This window comes from Leptosomus discolor, chromosome 1, assembly GCF_034619465.1.
Source record: "Leptosomus discolor isolate bLepDis1 chromosome 1, bLepDis1.hap2, whole genome shotgun sequence".
NCBI lineage: Eukaryota > Metazoa > Chordata > Aves > Leptosomiformes > Leptosomidae > Leptosomus > Leptosomus discolor.
This window is the reverse complement of record NC_141391.1, coordinates 140,376,282-140,392,481: the sequence shown is the minus strand read 5'-3', so window position 1 is coordinate 140,392,481 and position 16,200 is coordinate 140,376,282. Positions and strand designations below refer to the sequence as shown.

General features: G+C 40.6%; 1 protein-coding gene across 1 annotated transcript in view; it reads left to right on the top strand.

Moving 5' to 3' along the window:
* Positions 1-16,200, top strand: part of UPK3A (uroplakin 3A) — an 81,015-nt gene that overhangs the window by 50,891 nt on the left and 13,924 nt on the right. Inside the window, exons 5-8 of the mRNA XM_086461128.1 lie at positions 1,540-1,819; positions 3,000-3,082; positions 3,557-3,689; positions 12,523-12,562. Of these exons, the coding sequence (XP_086317254.1) occupies positions 1,540-1,819; positions 3,000-3,082; positions 3,557-3,689; positions 12,523-12,562 (536 nt within the window). The remainder of the gene's footprint in view (positions 1-1,539; positions 1,820-2,999; positions 3,083-3,556; positions 3,690-12,522; positions 12,563-16,200) is intronic.

Here is a 16,200-nt window from a genome sequence, read left to right as displayed (position 1 = left end):
ATCTCTTCTGCTGCTTTTAAGGCAATCAGTCAGATGCAAACTTGCTACTTGGCAGACTGCTGAGGAATTTTGTTTGGATTTGTCTCTGATCTGCAGCAAAGCACATTGGCTCACCCTTGGATGCCTCATGGAGCAGGGAGAAGTAAAATTTAAGAGAATTTAATTTTCTTAACATCTTATGTTCAGCTCTGCCGGTAAGGAAATGTGTCAGTATACTACAAAGCTGAGGGTCTAGCAAATTTCTGAAGAAGTAATGTAACTTTTGGCTCTATTTTGTTAATGTTACTATCAGGCTTGATCTACCTAGTAAAGTTCAAAACCAACCAAACAAACACTACAAACATAAAATGAACTTGCTTAGGCATCAACTCTTACTTGCTTGCCAGAGCCAGGCTAAGCATTATTGAAGTGGAGACTGGGAGAGCAGGAAGACCTAGCTGTGAGAAGTGTTATAATTTGGGGAAGCAAGCCTAGGAATAGAGCATGTCTTAGCTAGTATTTGCTTTCATATTATTGGCTCCTATTGAAGAGAGGGTTATCAGAGCTCAAATAACTTGAGCACTGACCCTAAAGCTGGATTTCTAACCTGTGCTAGAAATTTTTCCTGTTTAAAACAGGTTTAATTTTGCATTGGATCATAGCTAAAAACTTCTCATGACCAAGCAGGTTCAAGAACTCTGCTCCAGGAGCACAGCAGAATGCTTCCAAACTGGAGTAGTTCCCGAAGTACCATAGCTTTGGAAAAACTGGCATTCCTTCTCTGCTGACAGCATTGAACAGCTGGAGCAGTTCCCCCCAAAAATGTAACCCACAGCTGCAGAACTTGGGCACATCTCTTGGGACTTGGGCCTTGGCTTTGCAGCAGGAAAGGTTTGAGAGCTGCAACCAAACTTCCAAACTATGCTGTAGGGCTGGGCACAGATTCACACTTTGCTTGAAGCTGTGAGGACTTTCAGACTTTCTGAGGCATGCTGCCCAGAAGCAGTGACATGCCTGGCTGGCCAGAAATGTAGATAGATCCCACATCTGTTCATGCAGCCCCTACACACTCGTCTGCAGACTGTGTGGTTCTGGGAGGTCCAGCTGCTGTATGACCAGAGGTCTAAGGGTTTGTGCTCCAGGAGACAGGAGAATTGTGACTCTTTAGGAACTCTGCCTTGGCTATAGTATCACATCTGAAATGGCAGGATTTACCAGATGTTTATTGGAGCTGCATTTGGCATGGGGGAAGAGCAGCCTTTGCCGCTCTCCTCCCTGCTCCATCAGATTCTCCTCTGAAAATAGGAATTTTGGGAGGGTGGCTACTAAAAAGTATTACTCTGAGATATGCTGTGGATCTTTCACAGTTTCTGAGGGACAAGTGTAAAGAGCTTCATCAAGAAATAAGGAGGAAGGGGTAGGACTGCTACACAGCCAATGTGATAGCAGCTTTTTGGTTTCCCTTTCGGGTGTTTTGGCGTAGAAGAGCAAGTTGCCAAGTAAATACAGAGTGAATGGAAAGGGCTGAACTAGTTCTAACAAAAAGCATCTCTCCTGCAGCAAGTATAATAAGCTCCCTGGTGACCGACAACAGCGGCAAACCACTCGACAGCACCTTCCAACAAACAAGTGGGGGGCAACTTGGACCTTACAAGGCTGCCTTGTTCAATGTACCCAATTGTGCCACGCCTCCCAAACTTGCTGATGTAGGAGATGTCAACAAAGTTTCTGATGTCCTGAAACAATATCTCTTCAGAGTTGGGGATGATGGGACTTGCTTGTATGACCCAAACTTCCTAGCTGTCTGTAACCCACCTCTTGCACCAGACACAACATACAGGTATAATTCTTATTTCTCATAAGGTGATTGATGCTCTTAATACACAGTAGGAAGCAACACTGAGTCTGTAATGTTCCTTTTTAATGGTATGATGCGAATCACCAGTCCGTAACTGAAATGCTCTATTGCAAGCATAGTTATGAAGATGGTTTGGCTTTTGTCTAGCACCCTGCAGGTGGTGCTCTATGGTGTCCTAGCAGTGGTGAGTTCTATCAGGTTAAATTCACGGATGAGTAGGAAAATCCATGCACGAACAGCTGGATCTGTACTTATGTTGGAGTAGGTAATTCAGTGACAGCATCTGATCAGAAACTGCTGGTAGAAAAGGATTTTGACTGGAAAATGATGTTGAGATTATTCACAGTGTACTTTGTTAGATGATTCTGCCAAATTGCAGACACGGATCTGGCTCTTTTTGCTTTGTTTTGATGGGATTCTGGGCAGCCAAACTTTTCCTTGGTCTCCAGCTCCAGGAAGCCCCTAATGTTACTGGAGCCTTCACAGTGAGGGCCAAGTGGCTTGCAGACTTGTCTGACAGCTGTTGTCTGGGGAAGCTGGCCATCTGGGGAATTTGGGCACCCTGACAGCTGTTACCCGAAGCACTTGTTTTGCTGTTGCCAGCTATTTAAAAACTGTGGTAAAAATGGCAGTCACACAGAGCCATATCTGCTGTGGAGACCTAATGTGCTTCTGAAACAAAACCAAACTGTTTTGTCTCTTCAGGACACTTCTAAAAACTCAAACAAATGTGGAATAGAAACTTATTTGCCAAATCTGATGTTGGCCTGTCTCTTTGATACTCTTTTCTAGTAGGGAAAGTGCCAAAGATCTCCATTGTTGGGCAAAATCTTTGACTTCCATATGGAAATCAAAACCACTCGCTGTCTTAAATAATGAGGCTCTTCACGACAGGGAATAGCAAGCTGGGAAAACCTGTTGGAAAGCTATCATCTGCCGAGGCTCACAAAAACAAAGTGTAAACAGCATGACATGCCACAGAATGCTTTTCCATGATTAATTCTATTTATTCTTTATAAGGTCTCTGGAAATAATCGGTTACCTTTGACTCCATCTAATGCTTTGACAAAACCTGAAGTCTGACCAGCTAATCCAGTAGCTTAAAACTGCTAGGAAGGAAGCTCAAATTTGAAATACCTGATTTAACACTTTTTCCCCACAGGTTTAAATATGTGTTGGTAGATAGCACTGAAGGTGTCATGAAAGACCAAACCCTCTGGTCTGATCCAATCAAAACCAGAAGAGGTAAGTCTGTGGCTTTGCTCAGGTCTTAGTAGTCGTGCTTGCCTTGGGACACTATTGCTCTATGAGCAACACCTAGTCCTTTCCTAAAGTTTTAACAATTTTGTCCGTTTTTCAATATTGGAGTAGCAGACTTAAATATGGAGTAATTCTCTACTACTTTGTGTACTTCAAAACAATTCTTTTAGTAAAGATAAAGTTTGTACGTGCAGTTTCAGGTGTGATGCATGTCATGGTACCTGGTGCTGTTGACACTTCTCAGGAATACAGATAATTGTCAAACTGGCTAACCTGCTGAGGAAAGCTTATAAACTGTAAATGCTGATGAGTCTTAAACCTGTTTCCCATAAATCATCTAAGACTTCAGGTACAGGCATAATCAGTTTGCCTCTCCTGAATCACCAGCTTTCTCCTATTTGGTGGGGGTGTTCATGGTCAAAAGTAAGTCATAGCAACATTCCTTCCATGCTTTTCTAGTTAAACTTCCCTTGAAAATTGATACCTGGCCTGGTCGAAGGAGTGGAGACATGATTGTCATTGCATCGATCCTAAGTGTTCTCATGTTCCTTCTGCTTGCTGGCTTTCTTGCTTCTGTGTCCTTTGCTGTCATGTAAGTACTGCTACACCTTACAACTTCCAGTGAGAGTACCTAGACCCTCAGTCATCAGCCTTTTTCCCTGTGGCTCCAAGCCACTGTTTTGTTTGAGATGACAGACCAGATGGTGTCCTCCAAGTTTTGAAGCTGGTAACAGGAAAAGACTACTTTATCATAATCTTCCCTGAGATCAACATCTCTCGTGATTATTACTGAGCCTTAAGCTTACTAGCTGCCAATCTTCAGTAAGGACTACTGTAAAAAAAAACAAAACAAAACAAACAGTAGAGTTGCACATACTTAAAGCCTGTATATTCTTTCTTACATAGCGCAGCTTTCCATCTATTCAGGAGTTTAGAAACTGTCTTAAGGAGTGCAGGCATTGATAAAGACTATATAATGTCCTAATTAATGCCTTGGTTTTAACTTACTTGCTTACTCCCCAGGAGAAATGAGTTACCCCTTTCAATCAGTAAGTGAGACTTTGCTGAAGCTGTATAACTCAACTAGTCTATGCATGTTCTCTAGTCTTCTGAGCCCCCTGCCCTGGGAAATCAGTGAGGCCTCACTGATTCCTAAACTGAACTTTTGGAGGGAACGAACTAAATTTAGAAATGGCAGGTATCAGGGCCGCTAACACCCACTTCTTTCATTCACTTTAAAATGTTGCAAGTGTTCTGTATTCAGTCAGGTCTGCCAGGCTCTCCTGCAGTAAGATCTGGAAAGCAAAAACTGCATTGCAAATTATTTTAAAAAATCTGTGGGCTTCTCTGATGCTAAATGATATAAGGAGCAATCAGCCTTTGCAAACTGTTGTAATAGTAGGCTCCACTCAGTCTCTACTGGAACTTAATAAAGCCTTTCACTTGCCTACCAGGGGATCAGGAGATTCTTCTGCAGAGACAAGGTGCATGACTCAGACTATTCAACAGAGTGAACCGAGACCACAGTTAAGCTCTGAGTGAACAACCTGACTGAAGTCAAGGGTGGAAATTGCAACTGCGTAGATAATGTGCTACACCTACAGGACTGTCTCTTTACTCAACGCTAGTCCAAAACAAGCTACAGAATGCAACCAGGCAACTGAAGATTAATGGCACAGATGAAATAAGGACAACTTTTTTGAAGTCTTGCAGTACATGATATCCCGTCTTAATGAGAGTTGATTCAGTTGTTTGCTTTGTATAGCACATATCAAATGCCTGGACTGCAGAAAGAATCTTTACGAAATCCTTCAATATCAGGGGTTGCCTAGTACATACATCTCATCTGGAGTAAGCATTACTGCAGACCTCTCATCTGCTTCTCACAATCAGATGAACATGATGTTGCCATTTGTGTCTCAACCTTTCTCTATAGTAATTGATGAACAATAAAGAAAAACAGACTGCTTTAGAAAAAGGTGTTCTTAGAGAAAACTAGGGATTAAAAGGTAGACAACAGAGAACTACTGCTTTAGTGACTATTTATGTCATAAGACTTCCCTTTTTTCCTCTTCTTCCCTAAAAGAAAGCAAGCAAATTCCAATTGCCCTGTATGTAGCAGAATAATTCTGATCTCGAATACTTAAATACCCTCAAACAGCTTTGCAAGGATGAAAGCTAACAAAATTGCTTCAAAGAAGGTGTGTTCTTTCAGAGCTCCATGTAATTTGTTGGTGGGCTAGTGAAGGGGAGATACTGCTTTAGTGGGACACCTGCGTATATTCACTGTTGTCAGGCTTAGCCTCATTCATGACCTTTACCTTAGGCAGCTGCAAGCCAGCCCTCTTCACATGTCTAGACTGGTGGGTTTTTTGAGCTCCTTCTCTCCCTTCATTTCATGATCTCAGTTGGTGACCAGAAATAAATCTTTGCCCCAGGTTTGAGTTATGTACTGCTTTTTTCTATTGATGCAACTTCCACATACAGTTTTGTCTCTACAAAATACTTGAGGAAGATCCAACTTCAAAGCCCTTCCTTACACCTCTTGAGTATGTAGAGGCAACTGTCCTATTGTACCAAGTAATCACTTGTGCTAAGTACAGAGCTGCCACTTATTATTACTGATGTTCTCCTAGTTTATCAGTAAATTTGTTAAACCCTCTCAGATTATTAATAAATGAGGATTCTGTTTTTACATAGTAGTTCACTATCACTGTCATGACTGGATGATCTTGCACTGATACTTATTTCAAGGAGGGGGACTTATTCTCTTCAGATTATGAAAATTAAAATGTTTTGTGTAAGGTCAAATGTTGTCAGGATGGAGTGTTGAGATTTTAGCTTGGCAATTGCAAAATTTGCTATTTTAAACTTCAGGATTTAGGCCCAAGAGATTTGTATCTAAGTTCCTGGTGTTTGGGTATTCTAACTACAGCATGTTAAAGCTTGCCTGCTCACCATCTTGGTTTTAGCTATGCAAGGGCTGGCAGGAATAAGAGAGAAAGCGCTTTAAGTGAGAGATAGGTGCTGTGCCTTCTGACTAGAAATGTATGCTGAAGTACCTAGAATGGTAATTTTCTGGGTTTTGGCCACTGGTGCCTTCCCTGTAACTTTCTGCCATGCAGGCTGCTCCATACACCGTTCTGAGGTGCTTTCTTATTCATGTGTTGGGTACTTACTTGGAAGCAATGGATATTTGAAGAAAAATGGAGTGTGAATTGTAGGTGTGCAATGCTGAACAGTAGAGTATGTGAGAGATCCTTGGAGTGTTTGCCTCCTTTATAAAGCCAAAGTAGTATTTCATTGCTATAGAGGGCTCTAATATCTTGCTCTGGACTCCGTGGAAAAACAGGCTATCTAACAGTAGGATCAGCAAAATCAATAAAGCCAAGTAAGTATCTTTTCAACTGCAGTCATTACATTATATTGGGTGCCATATCGCACAAAATCACAATGTCAGGGGTTGGAAGGGACCTTGAATATTATCTAGTCCAACCTGCCTGCCAGAGCAGGACCACCTAGAGCAGCTCACACAGGAATGCGTCGAGGCAGGTTTTGAATGTCTCCAGAGAAGGAGACTCCACAGCCTCTCTGGGCAGCCTGTTCCACTACTCAGTAAATTCTATTACTGGAATAAGTTCTTCAGTTTATTAAACAGAGTTGCTTGAGACTGTATGTCAGCACATACAGCTATCATTTAACATACAGCACTAGAACAATCCAATCTGTTTTCTGCTGGTCCTTATTAAGACATTCACATCAAGCAGTTTGTCTTTCACCCAACAGATAACTGATTATAGTCAGTTTAATCCTGCTAATGCGCCTGGTTGAATAGCTTGTATTTCTTATTGTGCTTCTCTTGTGTCTGTATTTTTAAAGAGCTTCACTTTTTATCTTTATGGAAAAATTCAGAATGGATTATTTTTAGGGTCTGGGTTGGTTTCTCTTTTTTTTTTTTTTTTTTTTTTTTTTTTGCCTACACACAAATAAAGCAGAATCAACTGTCTCAGTTGTTTTTATATTGCCATGCATACAAGCTTTGGGTTTTTTTCACTTTAGCTTTTCAAATGTTCCCCAGTGTTCAAAAAGTTTGTGTGAAAAAGAATTCTGCCTTTCACCAGCTTCATATCTTGGACATTTCTTTCTCAAAGACCATGGGAAGGAAAAGAAACTCTAACATATGATTTTTATCAAAATTTCCTGTTGAAATATTTTGTTGAAAATGACAACTCAAACTACTTTTTCTATGCAACCCTGCTTTTAGACAGGCAGCTTGGAGCAGCTTTAGCTTTTCACAGGATATTGCATGTCGGTGCCCATTCGTTATGCTGTGAACTGTATTTCAGGACTGTGCCCAGTCCAAACAACACTCATAATAAATACCACAAGATGGTCACAACTACTTTTGCCTCTCTATATGGTATTTCCATTGATCTAAATACTATCTTCTTTCTGCTCTGTTTTTGACTCCTCGCTGAAGAAGGGGTATGGAAATTCCTGTCTGGAGCCTATCAGAGGTGTGTCCTGATTCTTATCCTAGTCACGTAGAAGAAATACAAGGTATCAATGATTAGCAGCATTTCTTTAGTACACAGACTTAAGAAACAGAAAGGTTGGGGGGCATTGCTTAATTTTTGAAGGAATAGGGGTGCAAAAAGACTGCATACATGAGGTTTTTTCAGGAGCTGTTGCCAACCTTGTCTGTATTTTTGTTCAGCTATGTCTTTCACAGTCAGCCTGCCACACTGAAGGAAGGAATATGTATGGATAAACCAAAAAAGTTCCTGAGCTTTATGCATTTACATTAAGAGCATCAACAGGGTGGAGACAAAACTGAAGAGTGATATTTGCTAGGTTAAGTATTTTCTAGGTATTGTTCATCCATTCCTAGCTGTTGCTTTGTACACTGAATGATAGTTATCATACCTTCAATGACCCTGCAAAATGTATTGAAAATGCTGATTGCAGGTGCTGCTATGTGGTAGAAAATAAAGATAAAAATCACATCTATGGAAAGAGTCCAGGAACCACTACTGAAGTCCTGCTTACGTTTAAGACTTCAAGGCTGTGCTTAGGTTTTATCAATATTACACACGATGGTTGTGAACAAGTTGAACTTGAGATCTCTCTTCAAGAGAAGCTCTAAGAAGATTTTGACCCACACCTGCTGGTCTGCACCCATATTAATGTAACTGTAATAGCATTAAGTTGCCAAAAGTATAGTTGTATGCTCCATTTCTGATACCTTTTACTTGGGTCCTGATATTTCTCCGGGCAGAAAGTAATAAATAATCCAAATTGTGCTGTGGAAAAACTAGTGCTGGGATGAGATTATTGTATATATTTTCACCTGTACTCTAGGTTAAAATTCAAATGCCTAGTCTCAAGGACTGAAAACCGAATTGCATTCAATTCTGTTCGCATCACTCACTCCAGCATGCTCTCAGCTGAGGCCCTGGCAGAAATGCTGCTTTAGGCTTGTTTAGCAGGTGGAGTGACTGCACTAAGATTTGATACAGTTGAAAGCTGAGGTTGTCCACTAGCAGCTATATGACCCAACTTTGTGGAGCTGCCTGAGCTTGGACATGGAAGGGAAGTTGGAAGACAAGATTTGTGTGGTTTCCAGCACTCCCTTGCTTGTGTGGTTTGTTTGGTCCTGGGGCTGTCTGCTGCTAAAATATGGCTATGCGAGTCTTGAGTTGACTAAAAGGCTCCTTTCTGTGCCAATTGCAATAACTTCTGTGAGGCATTTATAAGAGTATTGTTAAACTGAAGTATACCAAATAAAAATAAGTTTCTAATGTGGGATAAATGAGCACAAAGATGGCAAAGACATGAATAGGGAGAGATGTTATGTTGCATTCCTTGGACATGGTGTGTTCATGAAGATAATGCCATCCACATCTTCAAGTCTCTTCTGCTCTACTTTCCCCAAGACAAACGCATAACTAATCAGAATTAATGCATGGGCAGAGTGAGGGAAGAGGCAATTTCCTTCAGAACTCCTTGTCTTTTAGCTAGTGAGTGATTTTGCGGATTATTTAATTGACTGGTCATTAGCAACATTAGAGACTTTTTAAAAAAATCCCTTCTTAGATAAAGGAGCAAGCAGCTCATTTGATTTTAACAGGTGATGTTTTGGAGCAGGTTACAGAAAATTAGCATTCTCAGAAGCTCCTGGTAAGAAACTCTGTATTATACTCTCAGCTGTATGTGAACTGGGATGGTAACCTGGCAGGTGCAATATTTAATACTCTTCTGTTAAGTTGAGGCATACAGCAGGAGGTTGGTTGGATGCTGAAAGAACCGTGGCCAGTTTACTGAATTAGCTTTGCTTTTGTTTAGGTTGACCATAAATGCAAATCACTTGCTAGATCTATTTGGAACTGGGGAAAGAACCTGAGAAAAAGGATGCTAGTGAGAGCTATACTGTAAAGTAGTCATGCTATTTTTTGTTGATATTTGTGATAGATCTGGTGAGCTGGAAACCTACCTCAAGGTCGGCACCAAATTGCAAAAGGCATTTATCAATGCCTAATGGTACTGAGCATCAGTACAGTGCTGGATGCTTTCACTAATGAGCAAAGAGCCTGACTTTTCCAAATAGGAAGAATTTATAGTCTTGTTTAGGGAAGAAAAACAATCAGACAACAGAGTACAAGTTTGCCTATGGGAGGAAAACTTGCTCTAGAAATTAGGTATTCAGCAATCAGCAGCATGATTTTTGAAGTAGTTTAAGCACTCTGGAGCTCTTATTTCCTTACGGTTTTACAATGAAAGGTAAAAACCCCTGTGATTTTTGTGTGTGTGTGTGTATAGTACTTTCTTAGAAAAGTACTGACTTCCAAGCATAGCTCTGCCACTCTGGTCACTGCACTGAGCCATCTTCATGGCTGCATCTGCTCTTTGCATGTATTTTCCTGCTTCTACTGCTTAGTGCATGCCTATGTCACTACAGCCCATGCAGTAATGCATGTAAAATGTTCAGGTCCATCACTCAGTGACGAACTCTCATTTTGACATGACCTACCCTCTAATGAATGGAAACAGGATTATGATGGAAGTAATTGGTCTCAACAATATATACAACCTTATTACTAAATTTCTGTTCTTTGAATTTATTTGAAGTGTTTCTATTCTTTCAAATTTTGGAAATTATTTGGGAATTCTGGCTGCAACTGCATATATAGGCTGTTGTTTCAGAGAGACCCTGGTGTATTTTTCTTCTACTTAGATGCAGGGGCCTGCCTCTGGGAAAAAAATCTGAGTGCTATTGCAATATAAATTGTAACAGTGTGCTCATGAACGGCTGGCACTAGTGTTCTACTTGGTCACAGTCTAGTTCTGGCTTTGTGAGGTCACAGCCCGATGAGAGATCAAGACAGCTAGCAACTACAGAGAAAGCATAACAGTATGGCACCAACACTCCCGAAATCTAAATCCTAATCAGCTACAGAAATGAGGTCTTCGTCCTAAGTAACCAGCTGTTTTCTCACTCCCCTCCTTTCCTGTATCTTATTCTGTCTTAAAATATCAGCCTGGACAAGCTTTATGTTTAGCTGTCCTGAGGAGAAAGGTATGCTGGACGTTACCTGACTGAAAAATAGTAATAGGCTGGCAATTCTTTCATGTACAGCTCATGTATAGCTGAAGCTGGTTGTAATAAAAAATTATTGTAATCAGCTGGCTGATTTTTTGGGAGACAAGGTTGAGTTTCAAGCCATTCCTATTTGAACAAATGTGCATATCATAGAGTCATCAGGTTGGAATAGACCTCTGAGATCAAGTCCAGCCATTGACCTAATACCACCATGCCCACTAAACCATATGCTACACATCCTCTCCTGTAATTAATATCATAATTCACTTTTGCTGGCAAAAGTCTCAGCAGAATGACCAACTTTCAAGTAGTTTTTTAAAGGCATTCAAAGCTTCTTTGGCTACACTTGGTAAAAATCAGTGGCCTCCATATACGATTTATTGCCAGTTCTGACCCTGACAAAGTCAACTATGATAACTTTCAGTTCTAACGTTGACAGTCTTTGAAGAAAGGTTCTGACCTTTTACACATTTGCTGCAGGGTCTACATGCCTATCTAAGCAAAATAACTGAACTGAAGAGTGATCATGCCTCACGCATATGGCTGTCTCTCACAGAGTGATTCAGCTTTCACAGTAGGTGAGTCAATGTATAAAGAACTTTTAAAACTGTTTGGATTGAAAAATAATAGTTTGGTGTATGCTGAATGCTAGGTAGAGTTTCCCCCCGCCTTCATATATTACATAAATTCATGGATGGGCCTCTGAATGGTTAAATTGAACCTGTTTTGATTCCTTGTTCTGAAGGGAGGTTTGCAACAAGTACCTCTATACCAAGCCAGTTAAAATTTAATGACAGAAAAAGGATGGCAGTATCAACACACTGAGATCACAATTATTGTAAATGTCCTTTGTTCTGACATCATAAGGGTGGTTTTAAGCTATGGTCTCATGTCTTAAAGTTAAAATGCATGAACAAACTTCGCCAATGCCACAGGTATTCCAGATGCTACATCTAGGCAAAATTTTTGGCTTTCGTGAGAGACATGATGTGAACTATGCAACTAAAAGTTGCTCTGAATCTGGGAGGATCAGAGTCTACATTGAAAAGGGGAACAATTAGAATAAACTGTGGCCTTCTGGATCTGTCAAACAGACCAGTTGCTGGGTCACTGTGTTTATGCACTCAGGGATACTGACTGGAAGGCTTTGCATCAGTACCAAAAACCCCACAAAACAACCTTGGTTCCAGAGGCCCTTCAAAGGGTTTTGTAGACTGGGGTGCAATGTGGTAGACTTTCCTTGTTGGCACCATTATAATGCATTGGACAGCAGCTTCCCGGGCATGAAAAAGACCTATAGAGTGAAACTACTAAACTCTCTGCAATGAAGATCATCAAGCTTAAATTTGCTGGTGTGATGTTTATCAAATACAAAAATTATACAAGATTTATCTTCCTTTGTGGGTTTGTTGTCTCATCTTATACCAGCTTGGAAATTCCTCAGGATAAAGACTGTCTTTTGGTAACATATTACCATAATATACTGCCGTTTCTCAACTGGGCATACTGTCATGCATAACTGTAATGTTGTTAGTGCTGTCAACAAGTGTTAATACTCGCAGATGAATTTAAATGCCTTAGCAGAATGTAAGTATCTAGAAGTTATTTGGTGAGGCCATTAGTTTTATCCTCTCATCCTGTGACATGATGTTCTATTTGACTGAAAACAATAGCACATCTTTTACCATCATTCACTTCAACTTCCAGCACCAACATTTTCATCCAATGCTTTGTCTGCACAGTTCTAGACCTAGCCAAGTTTTAGTAATGTTGATAAATAAATCTGGAATGTCTGATTTTTATTTTCTGTTTTCTTTCCATATAGGTCTATTGTAGAAATCTATACTATTGCTTCTGATGCCTCAGTTGGTATTTGAAGGCTGAAGTTGTTTGCTATCACTTCTTCAAGTCTTGTAACACACAACAACATTCAAAGATGTCAGAAAATATGACTGACTTTCACTAACAAAGTTGACTATTTTATCTGTGTTACTACTCACATGAAAGGACTGAGATGACATCATATGTGACTAAAAAGAAATCATAAACCCCCCCAATCTTTTACTTTCCTAATAACTATGTTAATTTGGCCTAAATAAGGAACCTCTATCTTCTGAGGCAGCTTGCAAGAGTAAGCTTGGGAAAAGCATATGCTGCCATATAATCATTTTCCCCAGTCCAAGCAGAATTCAGCAGTAGAGATCTGAGGATTTCAAAGCATTAGTAGTTTTCCCATTGATGAAAGAAGGCAGAAAAGAAAGTTGTTTATGATTCCTAGTTCTATATCAACAGAGTCAAGACTAAAAGTGGGTACAGTGGTATATGGGTGTAGCATGTAGGTTTGCTATTTCTATTCACCTGAATGGCTTTATTTGTGATTTTAATGAGAGAGACAGAGATGGTATTACATTCTAGGAGTCTGATATTTTGAGGGTTATGCTTTGTTTCCTCATTTATCCACAGGCTACTATTCATAAACAGGATCTGTTACATTTCATTATTGCACTTAGTCATATGGTGCTTTATGGCTAAAATAAAGCACCAGCTGAATTCAGTTAGTCTCTTCATTGTTGTTGGGGGTTTTTTTTGGGTTTTTTTTTTTTTTTAATGGCCGTTGTATCATTACTTTGGAGAACTATATATATTTTCTTCAAAACATTGTAAATTCTTTCTGGATGAAAGGAGTTATTTAAAGACAATGGATTGTTGTTTCCTTAATGGCATGAGTAACTTTGGGTTAGATTCTGTTCCACACTTGCCAGCATAATCCAAGGCAAATCCACTGAAGCCCATCTGTTTCCTCTGCATTTACACAAGCACAGCTTAGCAGCAGAATGTATTCAGGATTGCAGCCCTTTCTCAGGAAGCATCCCCACTGAGATTTGCCTAAGGTTTGAAAGATTATCCACAGTTGCAATCAGTTTATCAATATACAATTCCACCCACGCCTCCTCCCACCCCTTGGCATCAGCACAACTGGCCACAGCCCAGCTAGAGCACACAAGGCTAGTCACATAGAAGAACATCACTCTGCAGTCTTGCTGAAATGGTGGATATACTCTTGGCAGCCACAAGAGAACCTTAGGGTTTATCTCAAATTTGGCTCAGGGAGATGAATTCTCAGCTTAAATGTCAGTACAGATTCATGCACTACTGATAGCATATGAGGTATTTACAAGAAAATATGATGGGGCTAACTCTACATATTCTTGTATCACTTTTAAACTTGTTTTCACAAGGGAAAAAAAAAGACCTGAAAAATGTCAATGAACATCATAACACTTTGTCAAGTTGTTTGGTGGTTTTTTGGTTGGGTTTGGTGGGGTTTTTCTTGGGGGGAAGGCAGAAATCATTTCCTAACTGGCTGAAATAGAGATGTTATACTCATCTTTCACTAGATTTCTGTCCATCACACATTTGTGTGGAAAAGAATTTGCTCTAATGTTGTCTTTAATTTTTGACGTTGCCTTTCTGTCCATTTATGAACAAAATTATAGCAACAAGAATGGTTATGTCTTATGTTGGTCACATTCCCAAAAGTATTTCCCCCCACTTTTCAATTTATACCAAATGATCAAGGCAGTAGTAGCTATTCCTGCAGATTCAATTGCTGCACCAAGTACTTCATGTTTGTCCGGTTTATTTTTGGATTTGCCGGTGTTTTTGAACTTACTGGAGCACTACCAATTAGAAACATAGGGAAGTATTGCCACCCTCACAAACACATTTCTGATCTTCACTGAAAGTCAAGGCAAGGGGAGTGTCTTCCTCATCTATGACCTCTAGCAGATCGCCTCTATATGGAAAAGGTTAGTTCCATGTCTGTGTCCATCACACCTTGCTGCTTCAGAGGATGTAAAAGCTAGTTAGAATTTGTCAGCTTTCTTGTATACAGCTTGCAGTCTGCCATGAACTGAACGAAAACCATTTAGATCATTTCAGATACCAATGTCTTCCACTTGTTTTCCAGTAGCATTCCCAGGCAAGCTTTAACTAAGAACATGCCCATAACAGTCTACAGTCACCTTCAGTGTACTGCTCAGAGGTACCTACTGCTGAAGCCTTCACTGTGTAGGAAGACTGTGGGATCATGCCAAGGACAATGCTAATCGTTTACTGGTGCAACATCAGCTATTCTCATATTTAAGCCAGTCCTTTTTAATGCATTGGTCATCAGTCACCTCACCCTGCATCCTGAGATCAGAATAGGGGTGTCTATGTATGTTTGTTCTTTATTTTTATCATTAAAATGCAGTTAAACTAAGTTAACACCACCCCCCCACCCCCCCCCAAAAAAAAAAAAAAGGAACAGATGGATGCTATCAGAGGAACAGTGCCTGTATGTCTTAGCCTGTTGGAGCTGTAAGCAGATGACTAGATCACTGATTAGGCCCTGGCCTGAGGTTAAACTCACTTATCAGGATGTGAGAAACTACTGAATATGACATGAGAAATTGCTGGATGTGACAGATAATGTGAGAAGCTGACAAAAATTACAGATAGTGCTGTGAGGAGCAGCTGGACTCCATGTGCAATTAAAGGGGGCGTCATATGAGAAATGGGGGAACTGCATGGGCGACTGGAGAGCAGTGCTGGGGACCTTTAGCGGGGCAGAACCTTGCAAGGCCATCTCAGTAACCTCATAAGGCCAGGATAACATAGGAAATCATATCAGAAATTACACATTTGGGTATGTGTGTAGCAAAACTGGGACTGGGAGGAAAAGGTGAGACTACTTAGGAGGGGGCTGAGCTAGAGAAAGAGATGACTAAGAAACACGAAAAGGTCACCAAGGCACGCTCATGCTGCAACCGGGGCTGTCCGTAGCTCACACGCAGCACTGTGTTTGATCATTGCAGCTTGGAACGGGACAAAAAAACAAACCTGTTCTGATGTTGCCACACATGTCAAGCCTGTTTCCACAGGTAGGAGAGCTGCAGTGCCTACCCCCTTACCTAGCAAGGAAACATCCAGGACAGACAGACACAAGTTATCACTGCGTAGGAGCTCTTTCCAGGCCCAACAGCACCATCCTGACAGAGTCACCGTTCAGATGGTGCTTTTCCCTATGTTGGGAGGGATATAACACGACAGCTATCATCAGCCAGCTTCCCTCCTTGTGCCCATGTTCAGCCAACCGTTGTTTGTGTGCTGGAGGAAAAAATGTATCCCAAGGGACGCTGCTTCCCCTCACGCTTTGACACCCTCCACGTCCATACAAAAGATCTCTTTGTACAGCCACCTTTTCCTGACACACTTTACTACAATCTACATTACATCCTGAGCTAACACTTTCATGGTATAGTATAAATGTTTTGTTGTGTTCCTCCAATTGCATAGTTAATACTTTTGCTTCCTGCTAGTCTTTGCAAGCTGTGATGGACATGAATCACATCACATCTGTGCATAATTTCTCTACTGTACAAATATACTTTTTGAGAGAATCCACCATGTCATGTGTTATAGCAGCTAGGGATCTTTTTAAAAAATTTTTTGATAGGAA